The 20,285-nt window shown below is 38.4% G+C and overlaps 1 protein-coding gene across 8 annotated transcripts in view; it reads right to left on the bottom strand.

Moving 5' to 3' along the window:
- The window catches only part of SYNE1 (spectrin repeat containing nuclear envelope protein 1), a 471,391-nt gene that overhangs the window by 362,544 nt on the left and 88,562 nt on the right, over positions 1-20,285 (bottom strand). For all 8 annotated transcript variants that reach the window (XM_065931098.1, XM_065931099.1, XM_065931094.1 and 5 more), the window contains exons 4-5: positions 5,477-5,572; positions 172-255 (exon numbers count right to left, since the gene is read on the bottom strand). In XM_065931098.1, the coding sequence (XP_065787170.1) occupies positions 172-255; positions 5,477-5,572 (180 nt within the window). The remainder of the gene's footprint in view (positions 1-171; positions 256-5,476; positions 5,573-20,285) is intronic.

The raw sequence follows: 20,285 nt of genomic DNA, 5'->3' as shown, positions 1-20,285 counted from the left end.
CAGACATGACATCTCTGTGCCTTTTTTTGCCACTTCTGCCAGTCTAAAATGATTTTACAGTAATACCACACTTTTAGGTTGTAGAGATTGCATGCCGTATTTCTACCCCAAAATCAACATTGAAAATATTAGTATGCCCACGCCTTCTTTTTTTGTCTCCGTTTCTCTTACCTTCCTCCCTTCAAGGAACTTCAGTGCTGTGCCGATGTTCGCCACGGCATGAATTCGCTTCATCCGGCGTCCTTGTTCACACGGCTATGAAAGGAAGAAGCACAAGAATAAGTAAAAATGCACACATTAAAACGACAGCTATAAAAAGCTAGTTAAATGGATCCAAAGCATACTTGAAGAATGTTTGAGAACAGCCAACATTACTCAGTTTCTATAAAGGTTAGCCGATACCCACAGGGGCATTATCCCCACAGCACTTGGAAGGTGTATAATTGACTCAATAAATAAACATTCATTCTCAGCTTATGAATGCACTTACCCTTAAGGTTTCTGTATGCCTAAGGTTAGAAATTCACAAAATTCCTATGCTCTCTATTGAGACTGTTTTCCCTTATAAGTTAGGAAGTATTTTTATGAAAAGTCCTCTTGGTGCATGTAAGGGGGCAGGAGAAACATGGGAAATCTCTCTCCTTTCCTCTCAATGTTGTCATGAACCTAAAACTGCTCTGAAAAATAAAGTCTTAAAAAAAGTACTGTTGGTTACTCACTTTTTTTTTTTCAGGCATACCGACAAGAAAGTTACTGACAGTGTTAGTGACATTTCTCCGTTTGAGTGACCAAATGCTGGTGCATATGCATGCATGCCAAGTCACTTCAGTTGTGCCTGACTTTTGCTACCCTACGGACTGTAGCTCGCCAGGCTCCTCTGTCCATGGGATTCTGCACGAAAGAATACTGGAGTAGGTTGCCATTTCCTACTCTAAGGGATCTTCCCAACCCAGGAATCGAACCCACATCTCTCATGTCTCCTGCATTGGCAGGCGGGTTCTTTACCACTAGCACCACCTGGGAAGCTCACACGGTTTATATGAGCCAAGGTTAAAACATAGTAATGTGAGAAAGAAAATGTTCTGCACAAAAAAATATGATCTGGTACAAGGATACTAAGTTACTTGCATTTAATGTAGCAAAATGCAAAAAATTAATACATATTTTAATAAATATAATAAAATAATCAGTGACTTCTATGTGCCACACTGTTCATTTTAAAACTCAAAATAATTTCAATGAAGTCAGTAGCATTACATTTACAGGGTCTGAGAGGATAACAAGTCCATGACTGCACACCTGATAGACTTGTCTCTTCTTTGTGACACCAAAACTCTATATTAACAATTTCCTGTTAGAGCTCAAAACCAAATATCTTTTCATTTCCACTTAATAACATAACAGGTTATTCCTATGATATGATTTGAAACAAATATTTAAATAGAAAATGTATTTAACATTTTTAAAAAATTTATTATTTTCTTGCATGGCTCATTTACTTAGTTATTTGATTAATTATCTTTTGAAATGTGAAAAGCATCTAGGAACCTGCAACTAAAGCCAAGTCAGGACCCAGAAATTAAGAACCAAAGCCAGATCCCTCAACATAACCCTTCATCTCATCCTCCTGCTCTCCTACACCATGGCAACTATCTCATATTTGCATCAATTTTAACACAATTGACCTGCCATTAACGAACACAATGATCCTCTCTACTAGGCTACAAGCTCTTTGAGGGCACCGACCATACCTCATTTATCTTTGTTCTCCTTAGAGGGCAAAAGGCAATGCCTTATCCATAATAGCGACTCCAGATACGTTAGCTGAATGGTCAATAGATAATGCTAAACTCAGTTACACACAAGTTCTACTATAAATATATGACTGATGCTTAACACAGTCACCTGATGGAGCACAGGAGCCTGTGATGCTCCCAATTTCCTAAGAATGCCCACTGTGTACTTTTAAGTGGCTTTTTAGACTCTTCTTGAATTCAGAGTGTTAGAGTCTTGAAAAACACTATACAGAAGATTAACAAAATAGATAAGAAATAAATTTATCTGCAGTCCTTAAGCTCTATTCATATTGCTTCTACTATTTTAAATTTTTCAACAGCAATTCTTCACGTTCTTAAAAAAAAAACAACCCTGAATATAAAATTAAATTTAGTATTCCTATCTTTATGTGTGATTAAAGATATATAATCATGGATCCATTCAAAGAATAAATGTTCTACAAATAATAATCAAGTGATGTAAAGAAATCCAAGGATAATAATTCTCAAAATTTTAAATTCCCTAGTACCTGAAATAAAATCACAGATAAGAGAGTCACAGTAGGTTATTAAAAGAAACTAAGATATTGAGATTCTTCTCTTACATTGAGATGCTGATGATAATATTAAGGCATTTGGCTGCATTTCCCAGAAGATCATGGCCAAAGCCAGAGTCCTAGGCTATCTGAATCATAATATTAAGTATAGTGTTCTTAATAGCGTTCTACATATGAGATAATTATAGAGTTCCTGAACTCTGCTAACACTCCTGAGGGAAATGCTTTTGTTCACGTTCTCCTTTTGAAAACTCTCTAAGAATGCCTCAGATACTCAGCCCCTTAAATGATGCTTTTCATCTTAATGTGGTCCTGGATCAAAATGTCCACATGTACAAAATTTAAATAACAATCACCAAGATTTATAATTTCAGAGTAATTTCCTTTTATGCAATTCAGAATTTTGAAGGGTTTAATAGAAATAAATAATGAAAGTGACTTCCCTGGAAGTCCCATGGTTAAGACACCATGCTTCCACTGAAGGGGACATGGATTTGATCCCTAGTCTGGGATCTAAGATCTTGCATGCTACATGGCACAGCCAAAATAATTAATTAATTAATTTTGTTGCTGTTCAGTCACTAAGTCATGTCCGACTCTTTGCGACCCCATGACCTGCAGCATGCCAGGCTTCCCTGTCTTTCACTATCATCTCCAAGAGTTTGCTCAGACTCATGTCCGTTGAGTCAGTGTTGCCATCCAACCATCTCATCCTCTGTTGTCCCCTTCTCCTCTTGCTCTCAATCTTTCCCAGCAGCAGGATCTTTTCCAATGATTCGGCTCTTTGCATCAGGTGGCCAAAGTACTAGAGCTTTAGCTTCTGCAACAGTCCTTCCAATGAATATTCAGAGTTGATTTCCTTTAGGATTGACTGGTTTGATCTCCTTGCAGTCCAAGGGCCTCTCAAGTCTTCTCTAGCAGCACAGTTTGAAATCATCAATTGTTCAGCACTCAGCCTTCTTTACTGTCCAACTCTCACACCCATACATGACTACTAGAAAAACTATAGCTTTGATTAGATGGACCTTTGTGGTCAAAGTGATGTCTCTGCTTTTTAATACACTGTCTAGGTTTGTCACAGCTATTGTTCCAAGGAGCAAGCAACTTTTTAATTTCATGGCTGGAGTCACTGTCTGCAGTGATATTAGAGTCCAAGAAAATGAAATGTGACACTGTTTCCACATTTTCGCCATCTATCTGCCATGAAGTGATAGGACTGGATGCCATGATCTTCTTTTTTTGAATGTTGAAATTTAAACCAGAAACAGTATTTCTATGTCCCAGTTTCCTCTATGTTAAATAAGAATGCAGAGATTCTTTCTGAAATTGCTTCTAGCTTCAAGATTCTAAAATTCTTACCATAACTGAATGGGCAGGGCACTTAAACAGAAGTAGAATTATTATGTCAAAATGTATACTTTCTCTAGACTCATTTAGCTTGGCAGTTAATGCCCATCAAGGTTTCTGTATACTGTTGGCCAAGTAGAGTGACACAATTATAAAGACACTTTGAATGAGACACTTCTTAAATCTTGTGTGAATTGTAATGAAGTTTCCTTCATGTAAGTAAATAGCTTAATTCAGGAGGATACATGAAGATAGCTAGTCACACCCGGCCATTAAGGAGGCATCCTAATGCTAATCCAATTTAGCTCATGCATACACCTGTTGATTCCAAATTGGATTGTCACATGTGTCTTGTTTGATTTCTCCCAAAACGGAGCCTGAGATAAGAACATGGTGCATGCAATGACTGGGGAGATGATCCCAGGTAGCAAGAGTGAGGATGCATGGAGAGTGAGAGAAGGAAGGAAGAAAACTCAATTAACAATAATCTATAATAGTATGGTGTGCTGTTGAGGGTCTCCTCAGCGGGCAACCGGGGTTCAGCTCTGCTGAGGATCCAATGGAGCACTCCCTGATGTGTGAAATAAGCCTTGAAATTGTCCCTCCTACAAATGCCAGGCTGGAGTTTTTAATTCATAGACTCCCATCCATCCTCTTTGAAACCATTAACTTTCCCACACTTTAGGGTTGCCTTGTGCAACCTACAGCTTTAATAAAAGCCCCGAGGACAGAAATTCAAACAGGCGTTGCCAGAACTTGAGTTGAGATACTGATGGAGGGTATGAGTCGTGTTCATCTCTGCCGTGGCTAGGTCAGAGGTGAGCTGAGATGGCTCACCAGAAGCCTCTGCTATAATATGAATGCAAGTAGATTATGACTTATACAAAATTATCAGTTTGTATTTTCCAACAAACAACTGTCTTACATTTATAAAAGCTATGTTGAAGACTCCCACATGAAATTGGCTGGAAATTTATGACCAGGCAAAAACACTTTAAAAACCTCAATTATCCGAGTAATAATGATTGAGCAGCTCTTTGTCAAGATGCAACAGATTAAGAAAAAATAAGTACATCTAATTTTGGACACTGTGTCTAGTGTGTTATACAATATTTTGAAGATTATTTCCTGAGCTCCTTTTAAAACTTATGGGAAATGTCACATAAATAATTTATGTTTGCAAACTACTTACTTCTCTACTATTCCAAAATGAAAAAAGAAAAAAAAAAAAACATAAGCCAGAAAGAACTAAATATTTTATTATTTTAGTAATGAAGAAAAAGACATTTTATAGGTCAGTGGCACTTTGTTTTTCACTCTGCTAGTTCTGCTGAACATAAAATCAAATGATTCTGAACACGCTGTTCCCATTACAAATGATGATGGAGAATGTCCACCAATGGATGAAAAATGCCATGTTGCTTTCAAGCTTAATTTTCAATACTATGGAAACAACTGGACCAACAATCCTTTCCAAATGGAAAATAAGCACTTAAAATGTGTTAGATATTAATTTCCCGCTTATCTACCTGATTATTGATGAAGCTCCTTACCTTTACTTGTAAGTTGCTACTACTAGACATAATGTTTTAAAGCTACTACAGGTGTCCGGGAACAAGAAAGAAAATTTATTCCTTGCTCCCAGAAGTGACCGATAGATTAGTGTTTCCTATGAATTACCAACTACAAAAGAGAAAAACTTTTACATGAGTAGCACCCTTAACACTCCCCAATCTACACTCCCCAAATTCCAAACGGGAACAATTTGACAAATGCGGTCACAGAAAACATCCTTACCAGTTTCTGCCCAGACAGGACTTCCAGCAGAGCAAGTAGCTTCACACCATCTTTCATGTCTTCAAAAAGATCATCTACCACCATTGGGGGTTTCCGCTATAAAATTAAAAAAAAAATGAATTAATGCAAAAAGTGCTTCTCTCACTCTCTGGCAGACATTTGGTACTCACTGTGGTGAAATCTGGTGAAAAACGTCTAAATATCAAAGTACTTTATTGAGGACATGATTGGCAATCACCTTTTGACAGATGCAAAGAGAAAAATGACCCTTTGGAGATAAACTAAACATTCAAAAACCTCCTGTTTGGGTTTTTATATACACACCAATGTTGTTTAGAAAGGGAGTATTTTTTTAAATTTTCTTCCTTTCATTCTTTATTTTTGGCTGTGCTGGATCCTGGTTGCTGCTCCATGGGCTTTTTCTAGATGTGGCGAGCGGGGTCTACTCTAATTGTGGTGCCGGGCTTCTAATTGCAGTGGCTTCTCTTGTTGCAGAGCGGGGGCTCTAGGGTGCTTGGGCTTCAGCAGTTGTGGCCCATGGGCTTAGATGCTCTACACCATGTGGAATCTTCCAAGACCAGCGGTCAAACCTGTCTCCCCTGCATTGGCAGCTGGATTCTTAACCACTGGACCACCAGGGGAAGTCCATAGAGAGGGAGTGTTGACAAGAGAGAGATGGTGTGGGCAAAGGAGGAAAAGAGGGTGCTATTAACATAAAGGATAAGAGAGAGGTTAAAACAGGATGTAAGTAGGGACCAGGAGGTACCCCAGAGAAACTGGAGCAGCCTCCTTACCTGAGTGAACACACTGCTGGACTGAGGCAGGTGCCAAGTTTGCACGAACGTTCTCTCCAAGGTAACCTCGTTAGCTCAGGGACCTGCCGTGGGGACACTGTTGGCTCGGCCAGAGTGGCAGATTGACTCTCCTGTGGCTTAGCTGGCCACAACCATTCTGCTTCACATGCTGGCAAATCCTGCAAACCTTCTCTCACCGCGTGGCACTGAACCCAAAGGATCGTAAGCTCAAGAGTACAAGCTCATCAGGGCAAATCTACGCCACTGCTGGAAAAATAAGCTCATACTTAACTCATGGGGAATTTTTATTATTTTACAAAGGTTATCATAATACCTAGCTTCCCTGGTGGCTCAGATGGTAGAGAATCTGACTGCAATGCAAGGTTTGATTGAGACCTATTGAGACCTAGGTTTGATACCTGAGTCAAGAAGACCTCCTGAAGGAGGGCATGCAACTCATTCCAGTATTCTTGTCTGGAGAATCTCGTGGGTAGAGGAGCCTGCAGGGCTTCAGTCCACAGGGCCACAAAGAGTTGGACATGACTGAAGCGACTTAGCACACACACATATACTAGAGTTTATGAAATCTTGGATTAAGGTGTCTTTTGGCTCAGAAGAAAGCAAAAAAAGTGATGCTAAAGCTGATGGTCAACGGAAGTTAGGTGACCTCAGATTTCTCACAGAAGATGAATTTTAAAGAAGTCTATAGCTGATTCATGCTCTGTAATTTTCTAATTCTCCCTGATCATGTTAAAAGCCTAATGTTGTATACCTGACTTTCAATTGTCTTTCTTTCTTTTCTAGAAATTTTTTTTCAGAGATATTTAATCACCAGATGTTTTATTGAAACATGATTTTTTCTCCACCCACTGATAATGGCACATTTATATTTCTCTTATGACTGCATGAATTACTGTCTCTGAATGGTACAATTCTAATTTTAAATGCATTTTTCTCTTTATAAAATTAATAGCTGAATAATTTGTTCTCATGCTGTGAAATACATGTTCAAAAATAACAGAGTTTTCATTTTCAAGCTTTCTCTTTTAAATTCCACTATTCACACTGCTTACTATTTATACAGCAAAAACATAATAGTGTCTTTATATGCTAAGCATTTAAACAAAATTATTAGGAATAAAACGAGTCTTTTTTAATGAAAAATATTCAATATGATAACAGTCAAAATTATGGAGTTGATGATGGACAGGAAGGCCTGGCGTGCTGCAGTTCATGGGGTTGCAAAGAGTCGGACATGACTGAGAGACTGAACTGAACTGAACTGATATATCATCATTAAAAACATGGTCTATTTGTCTTTTAAAATGTCCATTTGTATCCTAATAATAACAGTGAAATAATGTGGGGAAAAGTTAATAAATACATGATACATTCTGCAAGCAAATACAAATGGGGGTTTTCATATATTGTGTTAACTGCAGCCGTATTTTAAAAATTAAACAAGGCAGGGAATTTTCACAAAATAATAAAGAGTCCAAGAAATTGGACACCAGAAATAAAAGATAAATTGCATCCATCCATTATGCCTTTAAACATACACAGGTGGTGGCTCAGACGGTAAAGCATCTGCCTGCAATGCGGGAGACCTGGGTTCAATCCCTGGATTGGGAAGATCCCCTGGAGAAGGAAATGGCAACCCACTCCAGTACTCTTGCCTAGAAAATTCTATGGATGGAGGAGCCTGGTGGGCTACAGTCCATGGAGTCGCAAAGAGTCAGACACAACTGAGCGACTTCATTTTCTGTTACTTTGAAGAGCATTTTCTTTTTTTTGCCATGTCACAAGACATGTGAGATCTTAGTTCCCAGACCAGGATTTGAACTCGGGCCCCCTGTAGTGGATGTGCGGAGTCCTAACCACTGAACCACCAGGGAAGTCCCTGATGAACACTTTTTCTTCACTCCACCTCTGCCCCTCATTTGTGTTCTCCTGCATCCCTATCTGTCCTCCACATGCTCCCGGCCCCTTTCACTGCTCCTAGAAGTGGCCTCCAGACCAGCACTGACCTCTGAACAAGCCAGTGACCCCTCATCCCACTGCACTGGGCCTTGTTGGCAACAGCAGGGGTGGTGGTTGGGGCCTTGTTGGCCTCTCCTTGAGCTAGTTCTCCCCAAGCCCTTTTGATCAGCCTGCCTGGCTCACAGGCCTTTTTTACTTCTCTCTCGCTCTCCTTTCTTCCTGACTGTGACCATTCACCAAACTCAATCCCAACTCCTCTGTTGTTTAAAAAATTGTCTGGACAGACGTGATTCTTGAATCCTTCCTTCCAGGTAAGTGTTCTCTACTAAACATTATTGAGCACAAAGACAGGCACTCCACAAATATTGTTGGCTGACTGACTGAATGAATGAATGAATAAAGTTTTCTTAAAAAATGATCTTTGCCCTATACCCATACTAATGGTTCTTAAAATGAGTTGCATATATGATGAGTAAAGAAAAATTATCTCTAGGTTCTTGGCAATCCCAGACTACAATGCAACATAGAGAAGCATCTTGTTTCTGAGTGTCTTATTCACAGTAGGAACTCATTAAAAACTTGTTGAAGAAATGAACGAAGTTTCTAGCCTGCACACAGGGGGAAAAAAAAAGCAGGTAGGTTTTATCGCAAGAACATAGATACCTAGAATACTCTCATTTTCCTACTTTCCCATTTAGCAAATTTCTGGTCAGTTTTATGACACAGTCTTACATTATCTTTTCCAGTTTTCCAGCTGGAATTAAGTCACTTCTTTTGTGTTAGCGCATGGTTCAGATTATATTATTCATACTGCATTACAGTTGGTTATTCACAAATCTGTGTCCTCAGGAATTCAGACCATGAACTTCTGGAGGACAAGGAAGTTGAATATATGTTTATATACACCATACCAAGAACAGTGCCTCACCCACAGATGTACGTCTCAACAGAGATATGTGATGCTTATCTGCAAGTTACCCTTTGGAATCTTGGAGAGATAATGATATGAAGCAAAATAAGGACACGAAGCAAAATTTTCTTTTTTTATAGGAAGTATGAGTTGCTTCTGAAAATTTTTTCACCAATATCTTCCTACCCAAAGTAAAGAGATGCAGTCTGATGACTGTTTGCAGACTAACTAGAAACCGGACAAAATATTTTTCTTTAAAATAAAAATGTCTATGTAATTTATAATATGCAACTATTATATTTCAACACTCAGAATTAGAGAACCTACTATGTAATAAATTCTTGACTTAATACCTCAACCAGTAAAAGAGGAAGAAAACAAACCTCTGACTGCAAAGGGCTCGCAAAAATGAATCCCAGAAAATGATCTTCATATTTCTACAAGTTCTATCCAATTTTACATAACATACATGCTGCATAAGGTCACTTTATTTATCAAAAGATGTTACCAAAAATTATAGTAGAATAAGAAATCCTAGTAATTATTGGACAAGTCTTGCTCTCCCATTTTGTATAAAGTACCATTTATGTATAGCTAATGGTCAACTGCAAGGAGATCCAACCAGTCCATCCTAAAGGAGATCAGTCCCGGGTGTTCATTGGAAGAACTGATGCTGAAGCTGAAACTCCAATACTTTGGCCACCTCATGCGAAGAGTTGACTCATTGGAAAAGACCCTGATGCTGGGAGGGATTGGGGGCAGGAGGAGAAGGGGACGACAGAGGATGAGATGGCTCGATGGCATCACCGACTCGATGGACACGAGTTTGAGTGAACTCCAGGAGTTGGTGATGGACAGGGAGGCCTGGCGTGCTGCAATTCATGGGGTCACAGAGTCTGACATGACTGAGCAACTGAACTGAACTGAACTGAATGGTCAATAGAAGGGACCTTTTCTATCATGACAACAGTGCATTTACTTTTTGAAACAATCTTTTAATAGAAAACCTCTCATCTAAAAATGCCTCTCTTGTCATATATATATATAAGTATTCACAGCATCAGTCTGATTTCTTTGTAGGATCCAGGTCATGGTGCTAGAGGCCAAAATGAAGAGATAGAAATGAGGGTAATTCACTGGAGCCTGACTTAATGGAAAATAGAGATAATGTGGTTTGTTCCCACGGCTTGACAATGTACAGTTTCAAGCACTAGACAGAAATCTACCGGGCACATTTTAAGCCCATAGCTATCTATTTTTTATTAAGATAAAATTACAATAAGCTCTTAGTTTTGTACGGTGTTTGGAAAAAGTATACTCTTGGCTCTGGAAATCACATTTAGATATTCTACAGATATTCATGATGAATCTTAGATTCATGATGAATCTCAAAGTATGAAATGTCCTGACTGAGGGGAGAGGGAGATGGAGAAAACAAAAAATAAGAGGTGCTTGGCTTCCTTAGCTACTTCCTTCTAGAAGCTCTCCTCGAGCTAGGCTTAAGCCCTAAGTTTTGGCTGTCAGAGGACTGTCTAAAGTCTCTGAAACTCGGGGAAAGTGCATATCCTGACTGTGACCTTGGCAGTTAACTCATGGGTGGAACAGGCCTCACAGAGTATTTTTATCTAATTTTTTTCTCCTCCTCCTTTTTGCAGCCCCTTTTATGTCATACAATGAGATCTATTCCTTTACTCTTAGAACTTAAAGGAGACCAAATATTTCTCTTTCAACTTTATGAAATCTGAGAAAACACGGGGATCTTTGGCATAACTTACTGAGTATTGCCTGTATTGGGGAAAAATAATCTATTCTCTGTCATTGTGTGTATCAGAATAACTTGTGTATGAGAATAACTTGTGACCATTTACTAGTCTATAAGTGCTAGTACATGTTTAATCCTTACCGACCATTACTTTCATATTTTCACTCATATAAGAAGATCATATTTTCTATGCCACATGTTGATTTATGCCCCTAGAAAATTGCCCTGGGTTCAATCCCTGGGTTGGGAAGATCCCCTGGAGAAGAGATAGGCTACCCACTCCAGGATTCTGATCTGGAGAATTCCATGGACTGTATAGTCCACGGGGTTGCAAAGAGTCAGACATGATTGAGCAACTTTCACTTTCAGAAAATTGCAATACTCAGGAGAAAAAGGAATATGAGAATAATTTTGAGGAAAAAGGGCATAACTACTTGTTATGAAATGAAAATTTAAGGAATTCTCACATTTTTAAAACTATGTAGAAATCATAAGTGCCATTCTAACAGGTGTGAGGTGATATTTCATCGTGGTTTTGATTTGCATTTCCTTGATGATTAGCAATGTTGAGCACTTTTCATGTGCATATTGGCAATGTGTATATCTTCTTTGGGAAACATCTATTCAGATCCTCTGCCCATTTTTCAATCATGTTGTTTTTTGGATATTGAGTTGTATGAGTTATTTGTATATTTTGGATATTAACCCTCTCTCAGACATGTCATTTGCAAGTATCTTCTCCCATTCAGTAGTTGATCTTTTCAGTTTATTGATCATTTCCTTCACTATACAAAAGATTTTTAGTTTGATATAGTCCCATTTGTTTGCTTTTGCTTTTGTCTCCTTTCTCCAAAGAGACATATCAAAAAAAAAAAAAAAAAACTACTAAGAATGATGTCAGTGAGTGGATTGCCTATGTTTTCTTTTAGAAATCTTATGATTTCAAGTCTTACATTTAGGCTTTTAATCCATTTTAGGTTTATTTTCATGTATGACATGAGAAAGTAGTCCAATCTGATTTTTTTGCATGTAGCTGTCCAGTTTTCTCAAAGCTATTTATTGAAGTATCTGTCATTCTTCCATTGTATATCCTTACCTCCTTTATCATAGATTAATTTCCTATAGAAATGTGCATTCATTTACGGGCTCTGTGTGTGTGTGTTCAATTCCAAGGTCACGTCCTACTCTTTGCCACCCTATGGATTGCAGCATGCCAGCTTTCTCTGTCTTTCACTATCTCCCAGAGTTTGCTCAAATTCATGGACTGTCTATTCTGTTCTACTAATCTATGTGTCTGTTTTTGTGCCAGTACCATACCGTTTTGATTACTGTAGCTTTGTAGTATAGTTTGAAATCAGAGCATATGATGCCTCCAGTTTTGTTCTCTCTCAGGATTGTTTGGACTATTCAGAGTCTTTTGTCTTTCAATACACATCCTAGAATTATTTATTCTAGCTTGTGCCCATCAAGAGATGAATTAAGATGTGGTAAATGTACAATGGAATATATTTTACTCAGCCATGAAAAAATAATGAATTTTTTTCCATTTAGGACAACATGGATGGATCCAGAGAGTATTATGTTGAGTGAAATAAATCAGACAGAGAAAGACAGATACTGTATGATTTCACTTATCAGTGAAATCTAAAACAAAAACAAAAACAAAACAAATGAACAAACATAACAAAACAGAAACAGATTCACAGATATACAGAACAAACAGGTGTTTGCAAGAGGGAAGGGGGTTTTTGGAAGGAGAAAAATATGTGAGGGAGCATAAGAGGTACAACTTCTATTTACAAAATAAATGAGTCATAGGTGTGAAATGTACAATGTGAGGAAAATAGTTGATAACTGTGTAATGTCTTTTTATGGTAACAATAACTAGATTATTGCAGTGATCATTTTGAAATGTATAGAAATACTGATGCATATGTGTATACATATACACTGGAATAGACACAAATCAGCCCCACTCACACCATGTCTCCCTGTGGCCATGTCTGTGCATTTAATAATATAAAACTTAATAGCATTTTACTTTAAATTGCTAAATACATATCTCAGGCTTTAAAATTCATGATTCCTACATATCTAGTGATACCAATAAAACTGAACTGGAAAAGACCTAAAGAAAAGGTCTGGAGCACAGATAATGCTTCACTCCAGCTGAAACACACAGGCTGTCGGGCACGATCAGACTTGCTGACCATGATGTGCAATCACGGCCTGAGATATTCCCCAGATGGCCTTCCATGCAGTACATAAAGACGTCTCAAGGCAAAGTCTGGATCTCAAGGTGTATTCTGTGTACCTCGACACTTCTGTTTACACAAAGGCCCCTCACTTCTAGAGCAAGCAAGATAAATCACTCCCACCTCTGGTTTCCATGAGTTCCAGGTGGGAGCTACATGACAGGCTGAGAGACGGAATGGGGAGACATCCCATCCCGGGACCAGTCGAGCATGTTCACATGCTCTGCCGGTTATCTGATGGGCAGGGACAACAAACCAAACAACAGGAACAGAGAGGAGAGTGGGAAGGGAAGTGAGGTTGACCTACAGATATGGAACAAGTTACCCTCCAATGGTTGGCAAGAAGCCCACCACACAAAACTGTCTAAAAATGCCGAAACAGCTGGATTAGATGAGTAAAACTGTGATTATATCCACTGACAGGAGCCAGAGAAAATTAATTCAGCATCTAAAACGTTCTGTCATCTTATTCAGAAAATCTAATTAGACATTACCAATATCTCCAGAAACAAAGTAACTAAAAAAAAAAATGCTATGCATAATCTGTTTATCCTTCTTTCCCTTTATAACAGCACTATTGTGATTATTTTCCACCTCTGTTTGGCAAAAATGAGACGATAGTTCCCATTCTTTACTGTTTCCCATGACAGATAGCATAAGTATTTCCATTTCCTTAATTATTTCATTTGATTGCCCTCCGGCTCAACTTTAAATCTGCTTGAAAAACTGCTCTTAACAACTTTCACGTGTAATCCTTCTTTTTCATTATATAGTTTAAAAGAAGCATACTCCTCATTTGTTTTATTCAGGATGAAGCTGGAGTTATCCTTCATCTCTGTTCATACTTCACAGCTGATCCATCAACAAATTGTTGACTTTATTTTCAAAATTCACCCAGAATCCAGCCATTTCTTACCACCTCCACAGCTATGACCTTGGTCCAAGCCAGTCCTCTCTCATCTGAATGACCCAACAATCTCCTACCTTATCTCCTTCCTTCATCCTGTGTCCTCTTCAGTTTATTCTCAATGGAAGAGCTATTTTCTTTCTCTCCTGTCCATCTCCCCAAATGGGATAAAAGCATCATGGTGAAAGGGTTACTCCTCCTGTTTAGTTCACTGTGGCATTCTCAGTATCTAGAATCTTGCTAAGCATACCAAATAACATTTTAAAATATTTATCAAATAAATGTTTGAATAAAAAATATTTCTAAAAGAGGGAACTTTGATAAACATTATCAAAACATTTGGCAATCTCCATAAACTTTGCTATGTCTACATCTCTGTTATTAACAAACTAATGTTAACGTTAGTTGCTCAGTCATGTCCGATTCTTTGCGATCCCATGGACTGTAGCCCTTCAGGCTCCTCTGTCCATGGAATTCTCCAGGCAAGAATACTAGAGTGGGTTGTCATTCCCTTCTCCAGGGGATCTTCCCAACCCAGGGATTGAACCCTGGGCTTCCACATTGCACGCAGATTCTTTACCGTCTGAGCCACCAGGGAAGCCCAAAACATTGGTTGCTCAGTCATATCCAATTCTTAATAAATGCCATTTATTTTGAAATGACGATTTTCTTTTTAATCTTTTAGTTGCATATTTGGAAACGATGTATCAGTATGCTTAGGATTACCAAAGTAGTTTTACAAAATCAACTAAAGAATTGTTTCTGGGGTGTATTATTACATTTACTTTTTCCTCTTTGCCTCTTTAATCTCATCTTAGTTCATTAACAGTCCCACCAAAGTGAGTACAAGAAACCGAAGGATCAAATTTCAATTTTGAACATTTCCATGTTATCTTTTAATACCAGTGGTGGAAAGACAACTGAAGAAGAACAAAAGCAGCCACCGAAGTGATATTTTATGTCTGTGAGGATGTCGATCAAAGTCATTACTAGTCGGTACTAATAATCCATAGGATTATTAAAAAGCATGGAGTGTCAAAAGTGTTCCTTTAAAAGGAGTCTACGTATTTGACTTGGTGTTAAGATGTGCTCTTAACAGAACCTATTATGGGTTGAACAGTCTACTCGCTCCATGATACATGGAAATCTAAACCCCAGGTACCTTGGGATGTGGTCTTATTTGGAAGTGGGGTCTTTAGAGAAGTGATCAAGATAAAATGAGGTCATGGCCGGGTGGGGGGGGGGGTCCTAATCCAATGTGACCAATGTCCCTATATAAAGGGGAAATCAGGTACAGGGGCATAGATTGGACTAATGCAGCTGCAAACTAAGGAATCCCATGTACTCCAGGCCACCACCTGAGGAGAGGAAGAGTCAAAGAGTTCTGCCCAGAGTCTCCCAGGGCGGCATGGCTGCCTAGCCTTGAGGACAGTGAGATAATAAATTTCTCATTTGAAGGTACCCGGTATGTTGCACTTTGCTATGGCAAACTCACACAGAATGTAAACAATGTTAATGGTGCTTTTTTTTCCAGCTCATCTAAAAAGTGAGGAGATGCTCGTGACTGAGGTCATTCGAGAGTCAGTGCTTACAGTATTCAGTTCCTATTCTTCACAGCCCCTTAGATCTAAGGCTGGCAGATGTGGAGTGGGTTGTTTATTGCATACTGAAAGAGATGCTCCTTTTATAGAAACACTAAACAATGGCTATTTCAGACCTATCTTTTTCCCAAAGGACTCAGTGTCAAATCATATATTTATTTCAAAGCCATGTATCATAAAGAACGAATCCAAGGTATTTAAATACAGATGTAACATTCTATTCCATGTGACAAATTTACAGAAAAGTGAAACTATAACCATTTGATAACACAGTGTAGCCAATGTTAATTTTAAGATGATTTATGCTATCTTTTGTAATTAAAAGTAAAACCTTGGGGGAGAAATTTTTGGAAAACACGTCTTTAAACTGGTATCATTGGGGGCCAGCATGACACTGTACAATAGCCTTTGAATCTTGCTTAAAATTTAGAAATTCGCCATGATAGATACATTTTGAAATGTGAAAGAACACATTTCTTTAGTTCATTTTTTAAAATTTATTTTTAATTGGAGGATAACTGCTTTATAATATTGTGCGGGGTTCTGCCATCCATTAACATGAATAAGCCATAAGTTTACATACGCCCCCTCCCTCTTAAACCTCCCCCTACCCCCTACCCCATTCCACCCTTCTAGGTTGTCACAGAGCACCACGTGGAGTCCCCTGTGCTATGCAGAAACTTCCCATTACATACGATACTGTATATGTATGTGTAATGTAATGTATATGTATATGATAACATATATGCTTCAGTGCTATTCTCTCAGTTCTTCCCATCCTCTCCTTCCCCCGCTGTGTCCAAAGTCTGTTCTCTGCCTCTGCATCTCTATTCCCACCCTGCAAAAAGGTTCATCAACACAGTTTTTCTAGATTCCATAGACACACGTTAATATACGATATCTGTTTTTCTTTTTCTGACTTACTTCACTCTGTATAGCACATTTTAACTGTCAGTTTAAAAAATGTTTTTCATAAATTCATCTGCTCAGAAAGGTAGACTATTGTGTTAGATCTAAAAAACCTGCATGCTGTCTTCAGCTGGGAATCCCCTCAAATTCCAGTCCACCCCACTCTGTGCTCCTGTCTCCCCCATCTCAAACCTGGGCACATCCACACCCTCCTTCCCATTACCACTCTGGCCTCAGAGATGGGGACTTTGGTGGAAGTATTCTTCATCTCTGTGGAAATATCCACCCGCCATCTGTGCTCTGGATTTTCTCCCCACTTTGCCTCCTCAGGAGACTTGTGTCTTAAAATAATCTTGTCTTTCTTTATCAGCCTATCCCTCTTTACCAGTTCTTGAGCTTTCCCTTCCATAAATACACACTTAGGACCACTCTTTATCGAAACAGCTCTTACCAGATCCTATGTTCTACTTTAGCTAATACTCCTGAACATGTAATACACACTCAAATCCTAGCACCTTTCCCTCTCATTTACTCATCAATTTGCTAGAGTTGGGTTTCTGCCATGACTTGGTCACTCCCAGTGATGGCTAATGACTTCCGAATTGCCATTTCAAATGGGTCCATCTCTACCAAGTTAATTTCTCCATCTGTAGTTGAACCCATTAGCTTTCCCCCAAAGTCTCTTATATTCTCTGTCTTTGTGAATGATCCTAATCATTTGTTCAAGACAGAAATTTAGAAGTCATTCTTGACTCCTTCTCCCCCAGTCTTCCCAGGAATGACTCAGTTGTATCAAATCTGCCCTTTGATAACATTTTTCAATCTATCCACTTTTCTCCATTCCCCCAGCACTATTTCAGTCCAGAGCATCCTCACCTCTCATCTGACTTACTGCAAGTTCACTCCAACTCCACTTTCAGCTGTTCCTGCTCTTAATTTATGCAAGAGGGTGGGGGGAAATGAGAGAGGGGGCGGGACAGAGAGATGAGGGAGAAGAAAGGAGGGAGGGAGGGAGAAAGACAGAGAGAAAGAGATTGAGAGAGGGGTTTAGCCCAGAGTGACCATTTCTTCTCCCTAAGATTCTTTAGTGCGTCACAGTGACCATAACACAACATCCGAACCCATTTAACAGCTGACCTTCAATTGGGTCTCAGTTCTCTGTTGCCAAGCCATTTCTGGAACCTGTGTTTCAGGTATTCTGAGCCTCCTCCATTTCCTTAGCTGCACCAAGCTCTTTCTTACCCTTCAACTTTTGAAAACATTAGCTCCTTTACCTGGCCAATCTCGAGACATTTCTCAGGTTCCAGATGTTTCTTCCTCTGAAAACCTAAGGCCCTCCATCAGGTTACTTGAGTGGTTGGGTGCAATTCCCTAACACCCTCTACTTCCCCACTCGTGGAATTTCACACACACACACACACACACACACACACACACACACACACGTCTGTAATTGCTGTCTCTTCTGCTATACTGTCCCTTCCATGATAGCATGGACTAAGCTGTTTCTGTTCACCACAGTACCCACAATCCCTAGCACACAAGAGGTGCTTGAAAAGTATTTGCTGCATGAACAGTCCATCAAATGAAGCATGGGCATAAACACAGTGGTTAGGGCCCAAACTGTGTAGTCCTGGGACTGAAATCTAGTTTTCCACCTACTTGTTATATGACCTTGAGCTTATTAATTAACTCTAAGTTTTGGGTTCACAATCTATAGCATGGTGAAAATAATACTTATATTTGATTGTTGTTGTGAGATTTAAATAAAAGATAAAGTAGCTAAGGCACAGTAATTGGCACATGGATGAGTTCAATGAACAGCGGCCCTGGAGTTTAGAAAGATATTTAGCAACGAGTGGTGATAGCTAGCGCTGAATCAGGATCTAACTTTGAAAAACTATCACATGGATTGATATTGGGCTAATTAAAAAACAAATACCCTACCTTCTTTCACTGACAGAGAAGACAGAACAGAAAGAGTCAGGTTTCTTCTTAAAAAAAGAAAGAAAATTATAGGGTCCACATTTAAATATGAAACTCCCTTTCTGAAAAGAATTACCAGGTATATGAAATAAACAGAATTCACTAACATTTGCTAATGTTATATCACACTGTATCGACAATTTGTGATTCTCAATGTTTAGCATAAGTACAGAAGAATAGAGTGTTCAATTCGAAAACAGGAAATATTTTTAAAAAACTGATAATAGTATCCACAAGTTTGAACAATCTACAGAAAATTCTCAGGCTTTTTTCTTACTTTTAATAAAACTTTTGTTTTGAGAAAAGCATGTTTTTTGAAAACAGACTGCGCTCTCATTTGCACCCTATCACTTCATATACCCTTGTCAAAATATTTATAAAGAATTGTTACAATCGAATAAAATGTCATGCATGAAAGAGTTTATTCTTTTATTTAATTAGCAGTAATTACTTTACTTATTTGGAACTGAGAAAAGCAGCCTAGAACAAAACTGAAATAAAAAGCCTCCCTAAATTCATGTCCATGAAGCATCTTTTGAACATCTCCCAGTGCAGCCAAGACTAAATGACCACAGGACAGAAGAGGAAGTTTTCTTGCTTCTCAATTCAACATTGCAGCTCTTAAACCCGTCACCATTTGTTTTTGGAAAAGGTCAATTTCCAAAAAAGATTTTAAGAAAACAGATAGAATCATTTTCTTCCAATTTACTGAAATATAATTGATATACAAACTTTCTTTCTAAATAAGAAGTCTTGTAAATTGTTCTTTAAAATAGAAGCTTTATTTATTTTTGTTTAATTTGCTTAAACAAACTATAAAACTTTGCCTTTTAAAGAAGGTACTATAGTGGTTTTTGCCATACATTGACATGAATCAGCCATGGATTTAACCACTACAATATTGTAAAGTAATTAGCCTCCAACTAATAAAAATAATTGGGGAAAAAAATATTGAAAAAAAATAAAAAATAAAATTCACTTTAAAGTAAAAATAAATAAATAAAAGAAGGCACTATAGTAGTAAGACATTATCACCGAATTTAGGGTGAGATGGTTTATCATCCTAGTTTAAATCCATAAAAATCCTCATGACTTATATAAAATCTCTCAGGCAATAGAGATCCTGCAAAATATTTACAACTTGCATTCTAGAAAAAAGTTGAAACTTCTCTTTTTCCTGCCAATTTAGCACCTTTCTCCTTTCTCATTTTTAGAGAACTGGGAACTGAATCAGTCAACACACTGATCTTGAACTCCTCAGTCTCCAGAATTTCAAGAAATAAATTTGCCTGGTTTAAGCCACATAGTCTATGGCCACAGCTGACTAATACCAGGTCTAAGCTGGCTGCGTATTTACTGGACAAAGTAAACGAACACAAACAGTACACCAAACCGAACTCAATCTGACCCAACAAATTACAAAACACCAGGTTGTTTCAAGGCTGACAGCAATGAGGGCTCCGTCCTTGGAGCAGGACAAACCACTGGCCTTCGGTATTTCATAAGCAAGAAGGAAGAAGAAAAGTTGGCTCCTGAATCTCTAGAGTTAAGACCCTGAGGCAGATCAAGTTGCCTCTCAGTGGTTCCTTCTCTAATGAGAAACATTTTTATTCTAAGTATGGCTTGGGGCCTGCTCTATGACTGAAAACCAGAGGCTAGGGAAGATATCTATGTGTCATTAAAAGGTAAAACAGATAGCTATGGG

The sequence above is a fragment of the Muntiacus reevesi genome, chromosome 3, assembly GCF_963930625.1.
Source record: "Muntiacus reevesi chromosome 3, mMunRee1.1, whole genome shotgun sequence".
Classification (NCBI taxonomy): domain Eukaryota; kingdom Metazoa; phylum Chordata; class Mammalia; order Artiodactyla; family Cervidae; genus Muntiacus; species Muntiacus reevesi.
Note: the sequence above shows the minus strand (reverse complement) of the source record. Positions and strands in the feature narration are given on the sequence as shown.